Source organism: Chiloscyllium plagiosum, unplaced genomic scaffold (genome assembly GCF_037043375.1).
Source record: "Chiloscyllium plagiosum isolate Xiang-an unplaced genomic scaffold, Cpla_swu_hap1 HiC_scaffold_16, whole genome shotgun sequence".
NCBI lineage: Eukaryota > Metazoa > Chordata > Chondrichthyes > Orectolobiformes > Hemiscylliidae > Chiloscyllium > Chiloscyllium plagiosum.
Genome location: NW_028270154.1, coordinates 90,443,329 through 90,463,718, shown reverse-complemented (window position 1 = coordinate 90,463,718; position 20,390 = coordinate 90,443,329). Strand labels below are relative to the sequence as shown.

General features: G+C 44.1%; 1 protein-coding gene across 4 annotated transcripts in view; it reads right to left on the bottom strand.

Annotated features, from left to right (window-relative positions):
• n4bp3 (NEDD4 binding protein 3) overlaps nt 1–20,390 on the bottom strand; it is an 87,931-nt gene that overhangs the window by 10,317 nt on the left and 57,224 nt on the right. For 2 of the 4 annotated variants that reach the window (XM_087995516.1, XM_087995517.1), the window contains exons 2-4: nt 16,990–17,172; nt 6,305–6,760; nt 1,510–2,331 (exon numbers count right to left, since the gene is read on the bottom strand). In XM_087995516.1, the coding sequence (XP_087851642.1) occupies nt 1,510–2,331; nt 6,305–6,721 (1,239 nt within the window). In that variant the 5' untranslated portion in view covers nt 6,722–6,760; nt 16,990–17,172. The remainder of the gene's footprint in view (nt 1–1,509; nt 2,332–6,304; nt 6,761–16,989; nt 17,173–20,390) is intronic. The other 2 variants (XM_087995515.1, XM_087995514.1) reach the window with 1 other exon arrangement.

The window sequence follows — 20,390 nt, the reverse complement described above, 5'->3', positions numbered from 1 at the left end:
CGGTATGCTTGCCTTCATCAGCTGGGGTATTGAGTATAAGAGCTGGCAAGTCATGTTAAAATTGTACAAGACATTGATTCGGCCACATTTGGAATACTGCGTACAGTTCTGGTCGCCACATTCCCAAAAGGATGCTTTGGAGAGGGTGCAGGGAAGGTTTATGAGGATGTTGCCTGGTATGGAAGGTGCTAGCTATGAAGAGAGGTTGAGTAGGTTAGGATTGTTTTTATTAGAAAAAAGGAGATTGACGGGACCTGATTGAGGTTTACAAAATCGTGAAGGGCATAGACAGCTTCACAGTGGATAGATAAGCTTTTTCCCAGGGTGAAGGATTCAATAATGAGAGGTCACGCTTTCAAGGAGAGAAGTGAAAAGTTTAAGGGGGATACACATGGCAAGTACTTCACACAGAGGGTGGTGGACGTCTGGAACCTGTTGCCAGCAGAGTTGGTAGAGGCAGGCACAGTAGATTCATTTAAGGTGCATCTGGACAGATGTATGAGGAGGTGGGGAGCAGAGGGATACAGATGCTTAGGAATTGAGCGACAGGTTTGGACAGTACATTTGGATCAGCTCAGGCTCGGAGGGCCGAAGGGCCTGTTCCTGGGCTGTAAATTTTCTTTGTTCTTAAATTAGAATCCTTACAGTGTGGAAACAGGCCATTTGGCCCAACAAGTCCATACCAACCCTTCAAAGAGTAACCCACCCAGACCCAGTCCCCCTACCCTATATTTACCCCTGACTAACTCACCTAACACTATGGACAATTTAGCATGGCCAATTCACCCTAACCTGCACATTTTTGGACTGTAGGAGGAAACCAGAGCACCTGGAGGTAACCCATGCAGACACGGGGAGAATGTGCAAACTCCACATAGACAGTCACCCAAGGCTGGAATTGAACCTGCGACTCTGGTGCTGTGAGGCAGCAGTGCTAACCACTGAGCCATCCTATCACATATAGCAATCACATACAGTACTGGGCTCTTTCATCATATCTTCATGGACAGATTTTTCAATTTAAAAAAGTGAACCTCTTTGCACCATGGACTTACTTAGCCATCACAATCTGTTTATTGGATGGATGGAGGGCATGGTGGCTCAGTGGTTAGCACTGCTGCCTCACAGTGCCAGGGGCCCAGGTTCGATTCCCGCCTCGCGTGACTGTCTGTGTGGAGTTTGCACATTCTCCTCGTGTCTGCGTGGGTTTCCTCCCACTGTTCAAAGTGCAGGTTAGATGGATTGGCCATAGGGATTAGGTGGGATGCTTTTCGAAGGGTCTATGAAGACTTGATGGGCAAAATGGTCTCGATGTGCACTGCAGGAAGTCTATGATCCTAATGGGAAGATAAACTAAGCTTTTATTAAAAACGGCATGTACCACTTCATGCAGAAACTAATACCAGTGAAGAGGAAGAGGTGGCTACTGATTTCTGCTTCCCCATTGGTCACTTTTTAAAACAGGAAACAAATGGTAAATAATAAAATGCCAGTCATAAACAGCCCTACCTCCCATTTGCTCTCCTCAAGTTTTGGGGTTAGGTCATCCTGCTCCTGTCTGTAGGAAGGACACCGGCCTTTGAGCTGCTCACATTCCTGCAGTAACTTGTCAAAGTCCTCCTGCAGCTTCCTCTTCTCCTGCTGTACCTTAAAGAGCTGGAGCTGCAGGCTCCGCTGGGTACACTGTGCCTGCTGACTGACTTGGCGCAACTTGCTGCTATAGACACGTTTCAGCTCATCCATCTCCCTCTCCCACAGCCTCTGCTTATCCTCGAACACCTGGGCAATGGCGTCCTCGCTCTCATCCAAATTTCTCCTCACGTGTTTCAGCTCCACCTCCTTCTCATGGAGCCGTTCCTCCAGCTCCCGGACCACATCCTCCACGGACCTGGAAAGCTCACAGGATGGTGACATGTGGCCCTGGGGGTTTAGCCGGCTCAGCACAGCCATGCTCTTACAGGAAAAACGGCCACTGTCTGAGCTCACCCCCTCCTTGGGAGCTCCATCAGTGTAGCTTGACCCAATGTGGTTGATCTGACCCATGGAAGCACTGATCTGCCCAAAATGATGCTTCAGACCCATTCCACATGGAGGGAGACTCGTCATGGAGTTCCGTCCGGAGTCAGACATGTTTTCCTCTTGGCTGGAACTCCTGAAGTATTCCTGCTTTTCCTCTCCGTTCCTCCGGGATGAGTGGCCAGCCTTGCTGAGGCTGATATTGAGGCTGGCAGTGCTGTCAGATAGCTCCCTGCTCTGCTGCGGATACAGATTCTGCATCGAACTGAAGTTCTTTGGCACCACAGGCCTGAAGGCAGAGGATCGGAACCGAGACTGAGAGGAAAAGACAAGGTGGGTGAGACAGGAGTCAATATCAATGGGATTACATTGAACTGGCACACTTCACTGTATTGCTATTAGAGTCACAGTCATCGAGATGTACAGAACAGAGACAGAGCCAACCTGTCCATGCCAACCAGGTATCCTAAATTAATCTAGTCCCTTATGCCAGCACCTGGCCCATATCCCTCCAAACCCTTCCTATCCATATACCCATCCAGATGCCTTTTAAATGTTGCAATTGTACCAGTGTCCACCACTTCCTCTGGCAGCTTATTCCATTCACGTACCACCCTCTGTGCGAAAACATAGCCCCTTAGGTCTCTTTTAAATCTTTCCCCTCTCACCCTAAACCTGCCTTCTAGTTTTGGACTCCCCCAGCCCAGAGAAAGGACTGGGTCTATTTATCCTATCAATGCCGTACCCCTTGTAATGTTGTGGAGGTGCTGGTGCTGGACTGGAGTGGACAAAGTCAGAAGTCACATGACACCAGGTTATAATCTAACAGGTTTATTTGAAATCATGAGTGCTACTCTGAAAGCTTGTGATTTCAAATAGACCTGTTGGATTATAACCAGATGTCATGTGACTTCTGACCTCCTGATTTTATAAAACTCTATCAGGTCATCCCTCAGCCTCCGACGCTCCAGGGAAAACAGCCCCAGCCTATTCAACCTCTCCCTACAGTTTAAATCCTCCAACCCTGGCAACATCCTTGTAAATCTTTTCTGAACCCTTTCATGTTTCACAACATCTTTCCTGTAGCAGGGAGGCCAGAATTGAACGCAACATTCCAATAGTGGCCTAACCAATGCCCTGTACAGCCACAACATGACCTCCCAACTCCTGAACTTTTCATAACAGTAGCGTGGATTTCATGGACATACCCAGGCAGTGACCTCTCAGACTATACACTCAGTTCATGGACTAACTGTTCTGGGACAAGACTCTCTCACATACAATCAGCTCTATCACAACAAAAGCTCAGCAGCACACTCTTCCTGCTCGTCTTAAAATAATGGCAGCAATATTCAGGACAGGAGATGATAGATGTTGTTGTCTCAGCAACATGTTTGTCACCTGTCAAAGGTCCGTCTTTCTGAAATAGAGTTGAGCTGTTATTTGCATTTTTATTACCATAATTACTTGTGTCTCCATGCAAATGAGATCCTCCATCATAGCTGAATCCCAACTGAGACTGTCTGGAATAGTCACTTTTAACTTTCACTGGTTTTTCCCTTGATGTAATTAAACTTTCAAGTTCTTACTAAACACCAACATCTGGGAATCTTAAATTACCTCCTTTCTGTCTGTAATGCTCTTAACATTTTACAGTCTGAAAATGTGACTTTCTCACTCCTTCAGGTGTCAATGTGCACAAGTGTGCTTGCAAAATAATGAATTGCATCAAATTGCAAAGCCTGTCTTGCTGTATTCAATCATCCAACAGTCACCAGAATTTTTGGCTATTCTTTAGGGATCAAAGCAGATATATTTTGCATTGCATGCTCCCCCAATCCCCTCCCAAGTTAAAGGTATTTCACCATAATATGTTGATATGGAGCAGCAGAAGACATGACAGGGAGGATTCATTGAATATCTCGCATCTATCTTCGGAATGCATACAAATGGTGTGAACGATTGTGTCAAAAGAGCCAGGAATTATTGACAAGGTAACAAGTGTGTCAAGAGGATGCACCTAAAAGAAAACTGGAAATTGCTAAGTTTCCTGGACTGGGTGGAATGCAGCTCTGTCTGCTGAAAGAAGCAGAAACAGCAGAGATAGAGACAGAGACACTGGTTACAATTCTTTAATCCTCATTGATAGAGTGGTGGTGCTGGAGCTCCGGACACTTGCTCATGTTGTACAGCAAACTCGGTTTTAACCAGCACTCTCGAGAAAGTCTCAAAATTATACACCTCAAATACCATGGGGTTTTCTGTATGATTCTGTCCAGTTACTACAGTATTTAAAACGTATTTATCTCAATGTTCACTCGAACGGTTACATGGAAAATCCACAGCTAATTCAAGTTCGAATCAATTTCTCCTCAAATATTGCGACCTGCCATGATATCCGAGCAGTCAATTGAGGGTGCGAGTGAGAGGGGCTCTCTGGCCTGTAAGCTTTATTTCAGGCAAAGTTGCATTATTATTTAAATGGTTTAAGCTGAAAATAAAATCTAACAGTGATGGGTACACCTGTTGCATTACATTTCTATTACTTAGTGTGTGCTGTCACATCAAATATGTGGACTTCTTGATTATACGTTTGCTGTATAAGGGTTAAATGTTCATATTAAAATGACTCCAGCCTTTCTACTGATGTCACACTCTGTGGGTGAAGATGAGGAGCTCTACTCTCGCTTTTGCAGGGAGCTGAGGTTTTTAAGAGTTCTGGAGGATTCCTTATCAGTTACCTAAGGCCCTGATAATTGTAGTTGACCTAATATAGTTGTACCTGGTTCTATCATATAAGAAGTCTCCAAGCTAACCAGGAGCAGCACCTCTTCTGTCGATATTGTGCAGTGGGGTCACCTTAACCACAAATCACTGGACAGGTCCACGATAAAGCAAAGGTAAAGGAGGACTGGTGGCAGTGAAACATCTCAAAAATCCCTACTCAGCACCACGTAGCCGTAGAGGTGATAAATACCATATGAAAGCAGGAGTGGTCACCTGAGAAAACACCACCGCGAAGGTCACATCAGTGTTCAACAAAGGGATAAAGCAGAAACAAGGCAACTCGAGGTTAGGCACCCCCCCCCCCCCAGTATTGGAAACAGGTGGAAAGGCAGCTTGGCGAAAGGGAAACATCCAGTTTATGCAGAGATACTGAGAGGTTAATTAAGAAGGGAAAACATTGGCAAATGCAGTGCAAGGTGGGAAAATGCAAAGTTGCTCATTTTGAAATGGAGAACAAAAGAACAGAGTATTAGTTAAACGGAGAAAAAATTGTAGAAAGCTGCATACAAAAGGGACTTGTGCACGAAACACAGAAGCGGCAGGTATTCAGGAAGGGTCATGGAATATGGGCTCTTATTTCAAGGGGGTTGGAGTATAAGAGTAGGGAAATCTTACTGCAACTGGATGAGATGCTGGGGAGACCAGTCCTAGAGAACTGAGAGCAGTTTTGTCCCTTATTTAAGGGGAGAGATCATTTCATTGGAGGCAGCTCAGAGAAGCTTCACTGGGATGATCCTGGTATGGAGGGATTGTCTTACCAGCAAAGGGTAAGCAGGCTGGAACTCTACTCACTGGAGTTGAGAAGACTGCGAGGCGATCTCATTGAAACATATCAGATTGTTAAGGGGCTTGACAGGGTCAACGCTGAAAAGATGTTTCCCTTCATGGGAGAGTCTAGGACCATAGGACTATAGTCTCAGAGTAAAGGGACACCAAGGTAAGACTGAGCTGAGGAGGAATTTCTTCTCTCTCAGAGTTGGGAGTCTTTGGAACTCTTTGCTACAGAGAGCTGTGGGGGCTGAGTCCCTGTGCATATTTTTTATGGCTGAGATAGGTAGATTCTGGATCAGTTGGGAAAAGCCCGGAAAATGGATGCAAGAATTATCAGATCAGCCATAATCCTATTGAATGGCAGAGCAGACTTGAGGGGCTGAATGGCTTACTCCTGTTCCTGCTTCTAATGGCTTTACTATCAGGGACAAGACATTGATTAAGCAAGACAGCCAGTGGGGATTTGAGAATGGGTGAGGCATGTCTGACTAACTGAGGGTGGTAACAGAGAAGGTTAATCTCGAGGCTGCAATTGGCAATCCATGTATGGGATTTTAGAAGGAACTCCACACACACCCAATGGATACAAAACCAGCTCAGTGACAGGAAGCCAAGGGCAATGGTGGCTGCGTGTTTTTCAGACTGGTAGGGAATTTGCTGTGGTGCTCTCCAGGATCAGTTCTGAGTTCACCCTCCAATATCAGAGCCTCAGTACTGTGCTTAAAAGTACCTTTTCAAATTTCCCTCCAACTGGAAGTGAATTCTTTGACAAATCGATCTCCTTCCCATCCTTATAAGATGTTTTGCCATAAATCTCATGTTGGCCATCCTTGCGACAGCGTTCCATGGAAGAACTCCCAGATGCGATCCTTTTCTCAGCCTTTGCTCCCTTTTTCGTGCTGTTCAGGTAGTTCAGTAACTCTCTCTGGCTTAACCCCTTTTTAAGCAGCCCATCTGGCTGCCTGATGTTGTAAGCATTCCCATTTCTGCTACTCTTCAGGCCATCACTAAGGAGGTCCCGTTTGTCAGCCATTAGACTACTGACACTTCCCATGATGCACTTGCTGTTGCCTGGGGAACAAGAAGACAGGTCGTTGCAATGGTTGCTGAGATCACTGGATGTGGATAAGGTTTGGATTGTAGCCATGGACCCTCAGGAATCCAAGGAAGAGGCTCAAGAGCAACACTAGAAGGAAGAAGAGAGATGATTTAGAGTGCAAGTTATTGATGGAGGCAATGCAGACTAAAGTAAGAATGCAAGAATATCATCAATCATCACACAATATACAAAGACATTTGGATAGACCTATGAACAGGAAAGGTTTAGAGGGATATGGGCCAAATGCAGGCAGGGGATTGGGAAACTGGTCGGCATTGTCAAGTTAGACTGAAGGGTCTGTATCCACACTGCATGTCTCTGTGACTAGCCTTTTTTTTTACTGCATTTCAGTCTCAGTCTTGAGTTAAACATAATAATTAACACACAGTGTTCACTACAATAACACTCATTACAATCTTCCCCATAGATGAACTCCTGAACGTATGCAGCCTCAAGTTACAGATGCCACAGTGTTTGCAAGTGATTAATTACCAGCAAGTAATTAAGTTTCCCAGCTCATATTTGGGCAGGACATGAATAGGAAAGGTTCAGAAGGATATGTGCTAAATGCAGGCCAATGGGCTGAGTTTAGTTTGGGAAGCCTGGTCAGCATGGATGAGTTGGACCAGAGGGTCTGATTCATGCTGTGTGCCTCTCTGACTGGAGCTGGCTTGCTTTTATTTGTAGGCGGAAACAAAACATGAATGGGCTCTTATTACATAGTGAACGGGCAACAAAATGATCATCCTTCACAAAGTTTGAACACTTTTTCTAATTACTGCCTTTGCCATACTATCCTTCAAAAGCATATTTAAAAAAAATACTTTTACCCTGGAGGCACATATTGTGGGATAAATTAATCATCAAAGCTGCCCTTAAGGAAGTAGCCACAATGTTCCAGCTGATCTATTCCTATCTCAATTCAATCTTCAGGGTGGAAAGAATCAGCGATGAATAGTTGCTTTTAGATTTTGTTGAAGTGATGTGGTGACCCTGTCGAGGCTAATGTTCTATTACTCATCCCTAACAGGCCTGGAGCTGCCGGTGATGAACTGCCTCTGGAACAACTTCAGTTCTTAGGGGGTGGATATGCTGTGGGTACGGTGCTGCCAAAGATACATTCCCAGCATTTTGACCTAACAACACCGAAGTAACAATGATACATTTCCACGTCGGGATGACGAGTAGTTTGGAGGTGAACTTGTAGGGGGTGGTGTTCCCATGTATCTGCTGCCCTTGTCCTTCTAATGGTCATGGGTTTGGAAGGGGCTGCTGTGGAATTTGCAGAATTTCAGATCTGTTCTATTCCTTATTTCGTCAGATAAACAATTAAACAAAAAACATTTAAAAAAAATAATTTCTTCTTCAGAACTGTGCCAACTGAATGGAGGGAGTGAACGAGTGAGGTCAGTTCAAACTCTCACCTTCAGCATTATGGTTCCTGCTGACAAAAAGGTGCAGGTATGGACAATAGATGAAAGTGGGGTGTGATTCCTTCAGTAGTCAAATAGTCTAGGGACACATGAAATGAATATTAGGTAAGGCACTAGCTGGCTACCAGTAATTACAAAACAGCACCTTGGAAACGCAGTTGATGTCATCCGGACATGAGATAAAAGGGAAATAAACTACCAGGAAAACAGAGCTGTTAATGCATTTTTATAAACCGTTCAGTCAGAAACTCCCCTGAAATACTGGAAATAAATTGTACTCCTTTCCTGAGCACTACAATATCGTTGCTTCATGCTTCTTCACCAAGTACCTGCATTGCAGCCTCTGCAATAGAAGGTGCATAAACAGTAAAACCATAATCCACCTGCACCCAGAGACTGAGGGCTCCAATAATAACGAAGATCACACACAGAGGAAATAACCAGCAATGCAGTTAACGGAGTACAGGGCACAATGGTCACAGATCAAACCAACTTCCCACATGCTCATGGATTCTGGTGTTAACTGATGTTATGTTCCACTCAAAATAAGTGAATTATAACTTATTTTTCTTATAACTGCACCCAGTTCTGGTCGCCCTATTATAGGAAAGATGTGGATGCTTTGGAGAGGGTTCAGAGGAGGTTTACCTGGATGCTGCCTGGACTGGAGGGCTTATCTTATGAGGAGAGGTTGACTGAGCTCGGACTTTTTTCATTGGAGAAAAGGAGGAGAAGAGGGGACCTGATTGAGGTACACAAGATAATGAGAGGCATAGATAGAGTCGATAGCCAGAGACTATTTCCCAGGGCAGAAATGACTAACACGAGGAGTCAAGCTGGTTGGAGGAAAGTGTCAGAGGCGGGTTCTTTACACAGAGAGTTGTGAGAGCATGGAATGCGTTGCCAGCAGCAGTTGTGGAGGCAGGGTCATTGGGGACATTTAAGAGACTCCTGGACATGCATATGGTCACAGAAATTTGAGGGTGCATACATGAGGATCATTGGTCAGCACAACATTGTGGGCTGAAGGGCCTGTTCTGTGCTGTACTGTTCTATGTTCTATAACCAAAGTTGACCTCACTCCTACCTTTCTTGCAGTGAAATAGCACTTTGTCATAACATTTCTTTGCAGCAAAAGATGGGTTTTTATTGCGCTATGTGAAACAAGCCAGTTTTATCATCTCGGAGTGATCTGAATTTGATTATACCAGAACGTTGCAGATACATCTCCTACTCTGCTCAAGTAACAATCCTTGACAGGTTCAGCAGAGGACTGGAACATGGAGTTGGTAACAGATTCAAATTCCCCCCCAGTCTTTCTTAGAGTGCATAATTTGACTTAGAGTGCAAATGCCACTGTAGTGCTGTTAGAGGAGGCTGGCCATTGCCATTCCTGTACAGTTCTCCAGGCTACACACATCTATAAGGTACCAAATTGTTTTCTTTTTGGTGACTATAAACTGGAATGTAGACAACTGTAACTGAAATACTAAAATTTTACAGTTTGAAAATCATAAATGTTTGGAGCCAGGCAATTTGATTTAATTTGCTTTTTGAAGCCACGAGCATTCACCGGTATTGAGAGCCTAGAGTTAAGAAAATTTTTCCCCACGTCAGTCCTCTTGATTGGTTGGGCTGTTAAATGTTAAAAAGCTGCAAGTTGCAGGGCAGCAGAGGAGAGAAACACCCAGAGCCTGCAGTCAGAAAGCACCCATCTCTCCCCCTCTCTACCTCCAACCCTTGTTGGAAAAAGTAGAAAAGTTAAGAAAGCTTAGAAGAAAGAATTTTAAAATAATAAGACCTAGGTCCACCTGATCTACCATCAAAGATCAACTGTTGCCCTGTAGAGAGCAGCGGGTCATCATTGCTCAAATCAAACAGTTTGAGAAAATAACTTTTCACCTTGCTGTTTGATTTTTAGAATGTTGTTGACCCTGTATATACTCTGTAGTATCTATGTTAAAACCCTTCATTTTTTATCTGTCTTAATCACGATACAGTGTGCGTATGTGTCTCTTTGGAGTCTATGAAGGGGTGTAGTTTAACTTGTATAGTATCAGATTAGAAATACTTCCTTTCTCTGCTCCTATTCTCATGTCCCAATAAACAGAATTCTATCATATTAATGATGTGAATTGTTTTTGCTCGAGTTAGAGGCAATAAGAAAAACCCATCATTTTGGTGGTCTTGTTAAATGCAAAAGTACATAAAATCCTGATGATGGCTTGTAGAACAATGGGGCACGATTATCAACAGTGTCTTCCCAGTTAATTTGTCACATTTCCATGAATCTTTTATCATCTTTAGGAAATGCACCACCAATTAGTATGTCTGATTAAGAAATGGTCTTCACACAGTCAGAGTTATACAGCACAGAAACAGACCCTTCGATTTAACCAGTCCATGTCAACCATAATCCCAAACTAAACTAGTCCCACTGCCTGTGCTTGGACTATATCCCTCCAAACATTTCCTACTCATGAACTTATCCAAATGTCTTTTTGATGCTGTAACTGTGCTGGCATCCACCACCTACTCTGGAAATTCATTTCACACACAAACCACTCTCAATGTAAAAAAAATTGCCCTTTATGTCTTTTTAAAATCTTTTTCCTCTCACCTTAAAAGTATGCCCCCGAGTTTTGAAATCCCCCGCCGTAGGGAAAAGACACCTGTCATTCACCTTATCTATGCCACTCGATTTCATAAACCTCTATACAGTCACCTGTTGAGAGTGTGGTGCTGGAAAAGTACAGCAGGTCTGGCGGAATCTGAGGAGCAAGAGGGTGGCCATTTCAGGCACCAACCCTCCATCAGGCTTATGCTCAAAACAGACTCTCCTGCTCCTCGGATACTGCCTGACCGGTTCTGCTTTTCCAGCACCACACACTTTAGATTAGATTAGATTCCCTACAGTGCGGAACCAGGCCCTTCAGCCCACCAAGTCCACACCGACCCTCCGAAGAGCAACCCACTCAGACCCATTCCCCTACATTTACCGCTGCACCTAACACGATGGCCAATTCACATAACCTGCACATCTTTGGACTGTGGGAGCAAACAGGAGCACCCAGAGGAATCTTGACTCTGGTCTCCAGCTGCTACTCTATAAAGTCACCTCTCAACCACCTATGCTCCAGTGAAAAACATCCCAGGCTATCCAGCCTCTCCTTATAACTCTCATCCTCCATTCCTGGTCAATCTTTTCTGAACCTTCTCTAGTTTAATAATATCCTTCCTATAACAGGGTGATCAGAACTAGATACAGTGCTCCAGATGAGGCCTCACCAATGTCCTATACTACCTCAACATGGCATCTCAACTCCTATACTCAACAATCTACTCCACGAACAGGAAATCAATGTTTCATGTACATTACACAGCTCAATGGAAAACTCTCGAGTATTAATTTGCTACTTTAGATGGGAAGCTAAAAAGTGATCCAAATGTCACTGGAGATGATAGCAAACTGTACAATACCCTAAAACTAGACACTGTCACTGGCTGAATGTGTGGTACAGAGATAGACCTCCCTTTAGAGGAAGGTCAGGTAACCCAAAAGGGTAAATATCAATCCAGAGCAGTGATACATTTCATCAACTTCATCTGGAAAGACAACTTGGAAATCATCATCAAGCCAAACAATTGCAATGTCTTGTGGAGAAAATCAGTTTTTCTCCTTCTGCCTTAGGATCACTCTTCCATTTCCGAAGATTTCAAGTCTGGGTCCAAAAGTTCCACTGGGGGCCAGGGGCCTAATTAACTTCACATCTTTTCCAAAGAGTCATAGAATCCCTGCAGTGTGGAAAGGAGGCATCTCGGCCCATCAAATCCACACAGACTCTCTGAACAGCATCCCAACCAGAGCCAGCCCTCTACCCTATCCCCTGCATTTCCCATGGCCAATCCATTGTCACCTGCACATCTCTGGACTGTGGGAGGAAACCAGAACACATTCATGCAGACATGGGGAGAATGTGAAAACTTCAAACAGATAGTCACCTGAGGCTGGGATTGAACCTGCATCCCCCGCGCTGAGAGGCAGTGGTCCTAACCACTGAGTCACCATGCCACCTCACTCTGCCAAGGGGCGAAGTCATAAAGATATTTCAAACTATGGTGGAAGTGAGTAGGGCTGATGTGCAGATGATGTTTCCAATTAGTCCAGAACTGGGAAACCAAAATCCAAGAACCAATAAATTCAATTAGGAACTCAAGAAACTTTTCCCAAAGAGTGGTCAGAATATGAAACGGACTGAATGGAGTACGACATGTGTCAGTGAAAGCTGGGCGAGCATGTGAGGGTCAAGGAATTGAAGGAGGTGGTGACAGGGTTGAATAAAGCAGCATGAACACCAGCTTCGATTTCTTGGCTGTGTTTCTGTGCTGTATATGTAATTGGACAGAAGACAGTTAGAGACATTGCATCTTAGCCTAGAAATCTGACCAGTTACTTTGACATAGATGTTCAGATTACTGAAAAATACAAAAGCACTCACTCCACAGAAACAGGCCAATACAGGTTTATTCTGAATGACTCAACCTGCAACAGAATTCAACAACTTCCTCTGTTACTGGACACCATCTGCTTCAATATCCCCTGTCCCAATGGTTTGCAATTGTTTTTGCAATAATCACCCCATCATTGCAGAGTCCAACAAAAATATATTTTTTGCCAAGTCTTTGGTATTTGTATTTCCTTCTATCAGAATGTATCCTCGATGACAGCCAAACCTTCAGAGTGCTTCTGACAGCCGTACACTATAATCTAACGGAGCTGTTCACCTTCATGTTGATTAAATGTTACATCTTGAATTTTACAGTTTAAACTCATGACAAAAACCTAATCACTGTTTTTTCCCTTTTGGAAATATCCTCATCAAAACCAATATGTACAAGACAATTTTCTGATTCAGTATGTGGATGTACCTACTAGAGAAGGTACAAAACTTGACCTACTCTTGGGAAATAAGGCAGGGCAGGTGACTGAGGTGTCAGTGGGGGAGCACTTTGGGGCCAATGACCATAATTCTATTAGATTTAAAATAGTGATGGAAAAGGATAGATCAGATCTAAAAGTTGAAGTTCTAAATTGGAGGAAGGCCAATTTTGACGGTACTGGGCAAGAACTTACAAAAACAGATTGGGGGCAGATGTTCTCAGGTAAAGGGACGGCTGGAAAATGGGAAGCCTTCAGAAATGAGATAACAAGAATCCAGAGAAAGTATATTCCTGTCAGGGTGAAAGGGAAGACTGGTATGTATAGGGAATGCTGGATGACTAAAGAAATTGAGGGTTTGGTTAAGAAAAAGAAAGCAGCATATGTCAGGTATAGACAGGATAGATCGAGTGAATCCTTAGAAGAGTATAAAGGACGTAGGGGTATACTTAAGAGGGAAATCAGGAGGGCAAAAAGGGGACATGAGATAGCTTTGGCAAACAGAATTAAGGAGAATCTGAAGGGTTTTTACAAATACATTAAGGACAAAAGGGTAACGAGGGAGAGAATAGGGCCCTTCAAAGATCAAGCAAGGCGGCCTTTGTGTGGAGCCACAGAAAATGGGGGAGATACTAAATGAGTATTTAGCATCAGTATTTACTGTGGAAAAGGAAATGAAGATATAGAATGTAGGGAAATAGATGGTGACATCTTGAAAATTTCCATATTACAGAGGAGGAAGTGGTGGATGTCTTGAAACGGTTAAAGGTGAATAAATCCCCAGGACCTGATCAGGTGTACCTTCGACCTCTGTGGGAAGCTAGAGAAGTCATTGCTGGGCCCCTTGCTGAGATATTTGTATCATCGATAGTCACAGGTGAGGTGCCGGAAGACTGGAGGTTGGCTAACGTGGTGCCACTATTAAGAAGGGTGGTAAGGACAAGCCAGGGAACTATAGCCAGTGAGCCTGACCTCGGTGGTGGGCAAGTTGTTGGAGGGAATCCTGAGGGACAGGATGTACGTGTATTTGGAAAGGCTGATTAGGGATAGTCAACATGGCTTTGTGCGTGGGAAATCATGTCTCACAAACTTGATTGAGGTTTTTGATGAGGGCAGAGCAGTAGATGTGATCTATATGGACTTCAGTAAGGCATTCAACAAGGTTCCCCATGGGAGACCGATTAGCAAGGTTAGATCTCATGGAGCCCTTCCTGAAGAAGGACTTATGCCCGAAACGTCGATTCTCCTGTTCCCTGGATGCTGCCTGACCTGCTGCGCGTTTCCAGCAACACATTTTCAGCTCTAATCTCCAGCATCTGCAGACCTCACTTTCTCCTCATAGATCTCATGGAATACAGCGAGAACTAGCCATTTAGATACAGAACTGGCTTAAAGATAGAAGACAGAGGGTGGTGATGGAGGGTTGTTTTTCAGATCGGAGGCCTGTGACCAGTGGATGCCACAAGGATCGGTGCTGGGCCCTCTACTTTTTGTTATTTACATAAATTGATGCGAACATAAGAGATATAGTTAGTAAGTTTACAGATGACACCAAAACTAGAGGTGTAGTGGACAGCGAAGAGGGTTACCTCAGAGTACAGTGGGATCTGGATCAGATGGGCCAATGGGCTGAGAAGTGGCAGATGGAGTTTAATTTAGATAAATGTGAGGTGCTGCATTTTGGGAAAGCAAATCTTAGCAGGACTTATACACTTCATGATAAGGTCCTAGGGAGTGTTGCTGAACAAAGAGACCTTGGAGTGCAGGTTCATAGCCTTCTTGAAAGTGGAGTCGCAGGTAGATAGGATAGTGAAGAAGGTGTTTGGTATGCTTTCCTTTATTGGTCAGAGTATTGTGCACAGGAGTTGGGAGGTCATGTTGCGGTTGTACAGGACATTGGTTAGGCCACTGCTGGAATATTGTGTGCAGTTCTGGTCTCCTTCCTATTGGAAAGATGTTGTGAAACATGAAAGGGTTCAGAAAAGATTTACAAGGATGTTGCCAGATTTGGAGGACCTGAGCTACAGGGAGAGGCTGGACAGGCTGGGGCTGTTTTCCCTGGAGCATTGGAGGCTGAGGGGTGACCTCATAGAGTTTTATAAAATTATGAGGGGCATGGATAGGGTAAATAGACAAAGTCTTTTCCCTGGGTTCGAGGAGTCCAGAACTAGAGGGCACAGGTTTAGGGTGAGAGGGGATAAAAGTTATAAAAGAGACCCAAGGGGCAACTTTTTCACGCAGAGGGTGGTATGTGTATGGAATGAGCTGCCAGAGGAAGTGGTGGAGGCTGGTACAATTGCAACATTTAAGAGGCATTTGGATGGGTATATGAATAGGAAGGGTTTGGAGGGATATGGGCCGGGTGCTGGCAGGTGGGACTAGATTGGGTTGGGATATCTGGTCGGCATGGACGGGTTGGAATGAAGGGTCTGTTTCCGTGCTGTACATCTCTATGACTCTATCCCAAGGATCTAATGCTTAACCAAGTACATCCAAAGTCATTTAATACTCTGTAAATCATTTTGGCTTAAAACATCACAGGCAATGACACTGAATTCCATTTGCCAGTTTTGAACCTATTGCTCAAGCTCATGACAAATCCGTTTCTGTTTCCTTTAATCTTCTGTTTAATGAATGGTACTATTTTTGGAATCATCTGCAAAATTTCACCACCAGGCCATGTGCAAGTTCGCAACACCCTCCCACAGCGAGTGCCAACACCTGGTACTCACCACCACCAACATCTGCCAGCAATGACATCACTCTCCTCTCCTGCTGGTTCTGTTGAGTTCATTCTTCGAATATTATTATTCTTTGAAATGTATCCTATCACTGGGTCTCACTTCACTCTGACATGATCTCCTCTCTCAAACTCAATTCAACTGCTTGTTTCTTTTCGTTTAAATCTGAGCTTGCCTGATAGCAAAGCATCCAGCAAATATCATCCTCTTCACTGCTGGTGTAACCCATCACATCTTAGAGAATTATCCTGTGGGATCGGAGTGGCTAATCACCACAAAAAGGTCAAGTGGACAAGAAGTTGTCTGGTAATCATACTGTACAAATCCCTTCATCAATAAACAAACCAAATTTTGACACCCAATGTTATGATCCAGAGAGAGAGAGAGAGAGAGATAGAGAGACACAGACAGACACAGAGAGACACACACAGACAGACAGAGAGAGACAGACACACACACAGACAGAGAGAGAGAGAGAGAGATAGCGATAGAGAGAGACAGAGAGAGAGACAGACTCTTTCAATGCCAAGTGTAGCAATGTTAGAGTGAGCTGATGCAAGGGTTAAATAGGTATGTTTCTGTTCAACCGGCCAGTACCTGACATTTCTGGAGTGCTTGCAAGGACATAAGACCCAAGAAACCTTTGACCTTGCCCCCCACCCCCTCACTGAGCCACCCAAGATCAGACAATAACAGATACCAGGGGAATTTTGTTTCCTCCATGCTGTGATGTGACCTGTGGGAGAGTACAGAAAGAATGGAAAAAAAATCAGAACTACAAAGGTCAAGGAAAAACTTGGAGAGTTGATAGAACAATTTCAGGATTTTGTCACTGAGTGGCAGTGATCTTGTTTCCAAGCACTTGTACCTCATTAAAACCCCTTCTTTCTATAGCACGTCCAATTCTCCGCCCTTACCCAGGAAGCTGAAGTGGGACATAGCAATCAGAGCAGGGACCACTGGTTGCCATAAACATCATCCAATTGCTGCTTCACTCCAAGCTCCCAGCATGCTCCATGACCACTATCCTCTTTGACCCTTCACCTATGTACATTGGCATCGAGAAACTATCAGCCTCACCTCACCATCACGCCGGCTCTTCAACCAACATAGACTCCACTTCCACACCTCAGCTTGGAGCTCAGGAACACCTACAACTTGTATGGTCCTGGCTGGTGGCTTTGCTCACAGGGACACACTCACCTCGTGCATCGATACAGGATGGAATTCCTGGTTTTTAGTTTGTGTTCTTCTGTGCTCACTTGGACACAGCCAGCCTAGGCTGGCCATTGTGCTTTCACAGTGCACAAGGTCCTTAAAGCTCAGCTACACATTCGAAAGCCAAAACAGAAACTGCTGGAGAAACTCCATCAGGTCTGGCAGCATCTGTGGAGAGAAACCTGAGTTAATATTTCAGGTCAAGTGACCTTTCCTCAGAGCTCCAGATGCTGCCAGACCTGCTGAGCTTTTTCAGCAACTTCTGTTTTTGTTTCTGATTTAAGCATCCACAGTTCTTTCAGATTTTAGTAGAGGACTTGACTGGATGCAAGCAAACATCTGAGCTGAAAGAGTGTTCACCCCGAGAACCACACTTATATGTAGCTCCTTTCCAGTTTTTTCTTTAAACCCATTCCAATCCTCAGTGTCCAGGCAGACAGAGCAGAAGGAAATATAGTCTCTTTACTGATCACATCACCCTCTCTTTAACCTTTGACCAATGGATTAAATCACCAGAGATACGTACTGACGGAATTACACACTGTATCATCAATGCTGAGGGACCTGGTTATTAATTTGGTTCAAAGTGACAGGCTCACCCTTGCCCAATGACATTGACCAACCACCTCTCTCCTATCAAGGACAATAGTTAGCTTCTCATCAGGGAAAAGAATTGCCTAAATATTCAGCCCTTGCTTTTGGAAATTCAAGTATGACTGTGAAATTAGTAAAAGTCTGTTGACCCTCCGTCTGAGAAAATTGTAACTAAGAAATCCAAATGCTCAGAGAAATCAGCAGGATGTGAGTGAGGGAAAACTTTGTGCTTGCTCCATCTATCTCTGGTTACACAACAATCCATTAATTAACAACATTCTGAAGTCAAAGAGAATAATTCTACCACACAGAGTGTCTCTTTTCTCCCTCATTTTCCAAGTCAGCAACCCAACAACCTCTAATGCAACTGCCAATTGTTAACTGTAGATAGTTTTGAACTGTAAACATAAGCAAGGAAAGGCAATAAACTGTCCAAACTCATAATTAAGGAACTTTAGAGCAGGCCAACAAATCAAAAAGAAATTCAAACCTGAAACAGAAAGTTAACCCAATTCACACCCAAAACTTTGTTTTCTTATTAATGCTGAGGACCCGAAGTAATGTTCACATTTCGCTGTAAATGTTTGTAGCGATCAGCAGTGCTCTGCCATAGGACAGCTGAAGTGATAGTGATTCTGACAGAGCAAGAGTGCGGAATTAACACACACACACAGTTACAATGACAAATCCCTGAAGCAGCCATGGGTTAGTGATGTATCTGCACTGATTTGGGGTCAGCCTCCCTCACTGTCAACACTCAAACTTGCTCAAATTCCTTCAAAGGAATTACTGTTTAATATTTGATACAGCACAAAACGAAAGTTAATTTTTTTTAAAGAGGGCAAGATGAAGAAACTGGAAGTTGGTTCGCAAAGTTACAGCACTTTGGCTTGACGATAAAAACAGGAAGAACCACAGGTGCTGTAAATCAGAAACAAAAACACAAATTGTTGGAAAAGCTCAGCAGGTCATGCAGCATGTGTGGAGAGAAATCAGAGTTAACGTTTTGGGCCCGGTGACCCTTCCTCTGGGCTTTTCCAGCAATTTCTGTTTTTGTTGGGCTGGAAGATGGTGGATTGGATCAGGATTGACTAACAGACAGAGAATAAGGTCAGAACAAGTGGGTCATTGCCAGCAGACTGTGACGAGTGAGTTAAAGCAAGGATCACTACTTGGGTCACAGTTATTTATGGGAGGACCACATATGTGCTGTGAGGAAAATGCAAAGCAGTTTCAAGAGCATTTGGACAAAGTTACTGGGTGGGCAAGAATATGGAATGGAATGTGAACAAAGCGAGGTAACCATCCACTTTGGTAAGAAGAGAGGTAGAGAGGTGGAGAGTATTTCTGAAATGATCAGAGGTTAGATTGAGTTGATATACTAGAAGCTATTAAAGCTGAACATGTCTTTATCACCGAAGGACTTGGGTGAAGCCTTGCTTCAGTTGTATGGAAATTTGCTTAGGCCGCACTGAGTGTGCAGAGTTTTTGGTCCTGTCAACTTTCAGCTTCACCTGTTTACAAGAGGCAGAACTGTCCTATAAAGGAGGGCTTGATCAGACTGGGGCCTGCACTGTCTTGAGGTTCAAAGAACGAGAGGCGATATTATTGAAACCCACACTATACTGAAAGGGATAGACAGGGAGGTAAGTTGTCCCCACTGCTTGGTGCATCTAGAATAAGGGGAGACAATCTCAAACCAAGAGAGAAGCCATGCAGGACCAAGAATCGCTTGACCAGACAGAGGTTAATCATTTGGAATTATCTTCCCCAGAGAGCTGTGCAAGCTCAGCCATGGAGTATTTTTAATGTTGAGATTGACCAATGTCTAAATACCAACGACACATAGCAATATGGGGATAGTGTGGGGAAAAGCTATTGAAGTGGGTGATCAGCCATGATTGTATTGAATGGTAGAGCAGGTTTGATGGGCTGAATGGCCCACTTTTGTTGTGATGTTCCCACAGACAGATTGAGAGAGGAAAAGTAGCCTTGCTCAATCTCTCCTGGTCAAAACTTTCCTTAGTTTCAAATGCCAACAGTATAACGTGACTGAAGGACGGAGCAGAATATACAGTATTTACTGTTCTCCTCCCAATGGATGGTGGGTATGTTCATCAGGATTTGCAGTTGTGTTGTTTAAAGATCAGAAAGGTTTGTGTCAGGGTGAGGCAGGGTACGTGTACTAGGGAGTAATAAGCATTATTTAATTGGATTCCTAAAGCCAGCACTTGGCCAATGATACCAAGAATGGAATTCAACAGAAAACACAATTGACAGTTGCCCGTCCTTTCCACCTCAGAGCCCAGCTTCTCCAAAGCCAAAGACAGCTGCTGACCTGCTTCCTGATGTAATATCATCCTTTGGCACCACACACTTACCTCAGGCTTGAGGCTGGAAACGTGAATTTCTAATGGCTATTCAATGCCAGTGGACCACTGCAATTAACATCAACCTCGTGCTGCCCAGCCTATATCCACACATTCACAACCAAGTGTGTCACAGGACGGGGATTGGAAGCAAAATGTGAGCAACACTTTCACATCACTCAGCTTAGAGTCAGGTGATCCAACCACAGTTTTTCAGATCTGCAGAGGATTCCAAGTAATAAATGTCTCATCATCTCATGAGAAAGAAAAACCATGTGGGACTCTTTCTTGGAGCCTCTGGACTCTCGATTAACCTCTTCATTTCCCACCCTCTTGCAAACACGGCTCCAATTCAGAGACAGAGCCTGGCATTGTGGCAGAATGAAGCAACAGGAAAATACCTCGGGCACAAAAATGGAATTT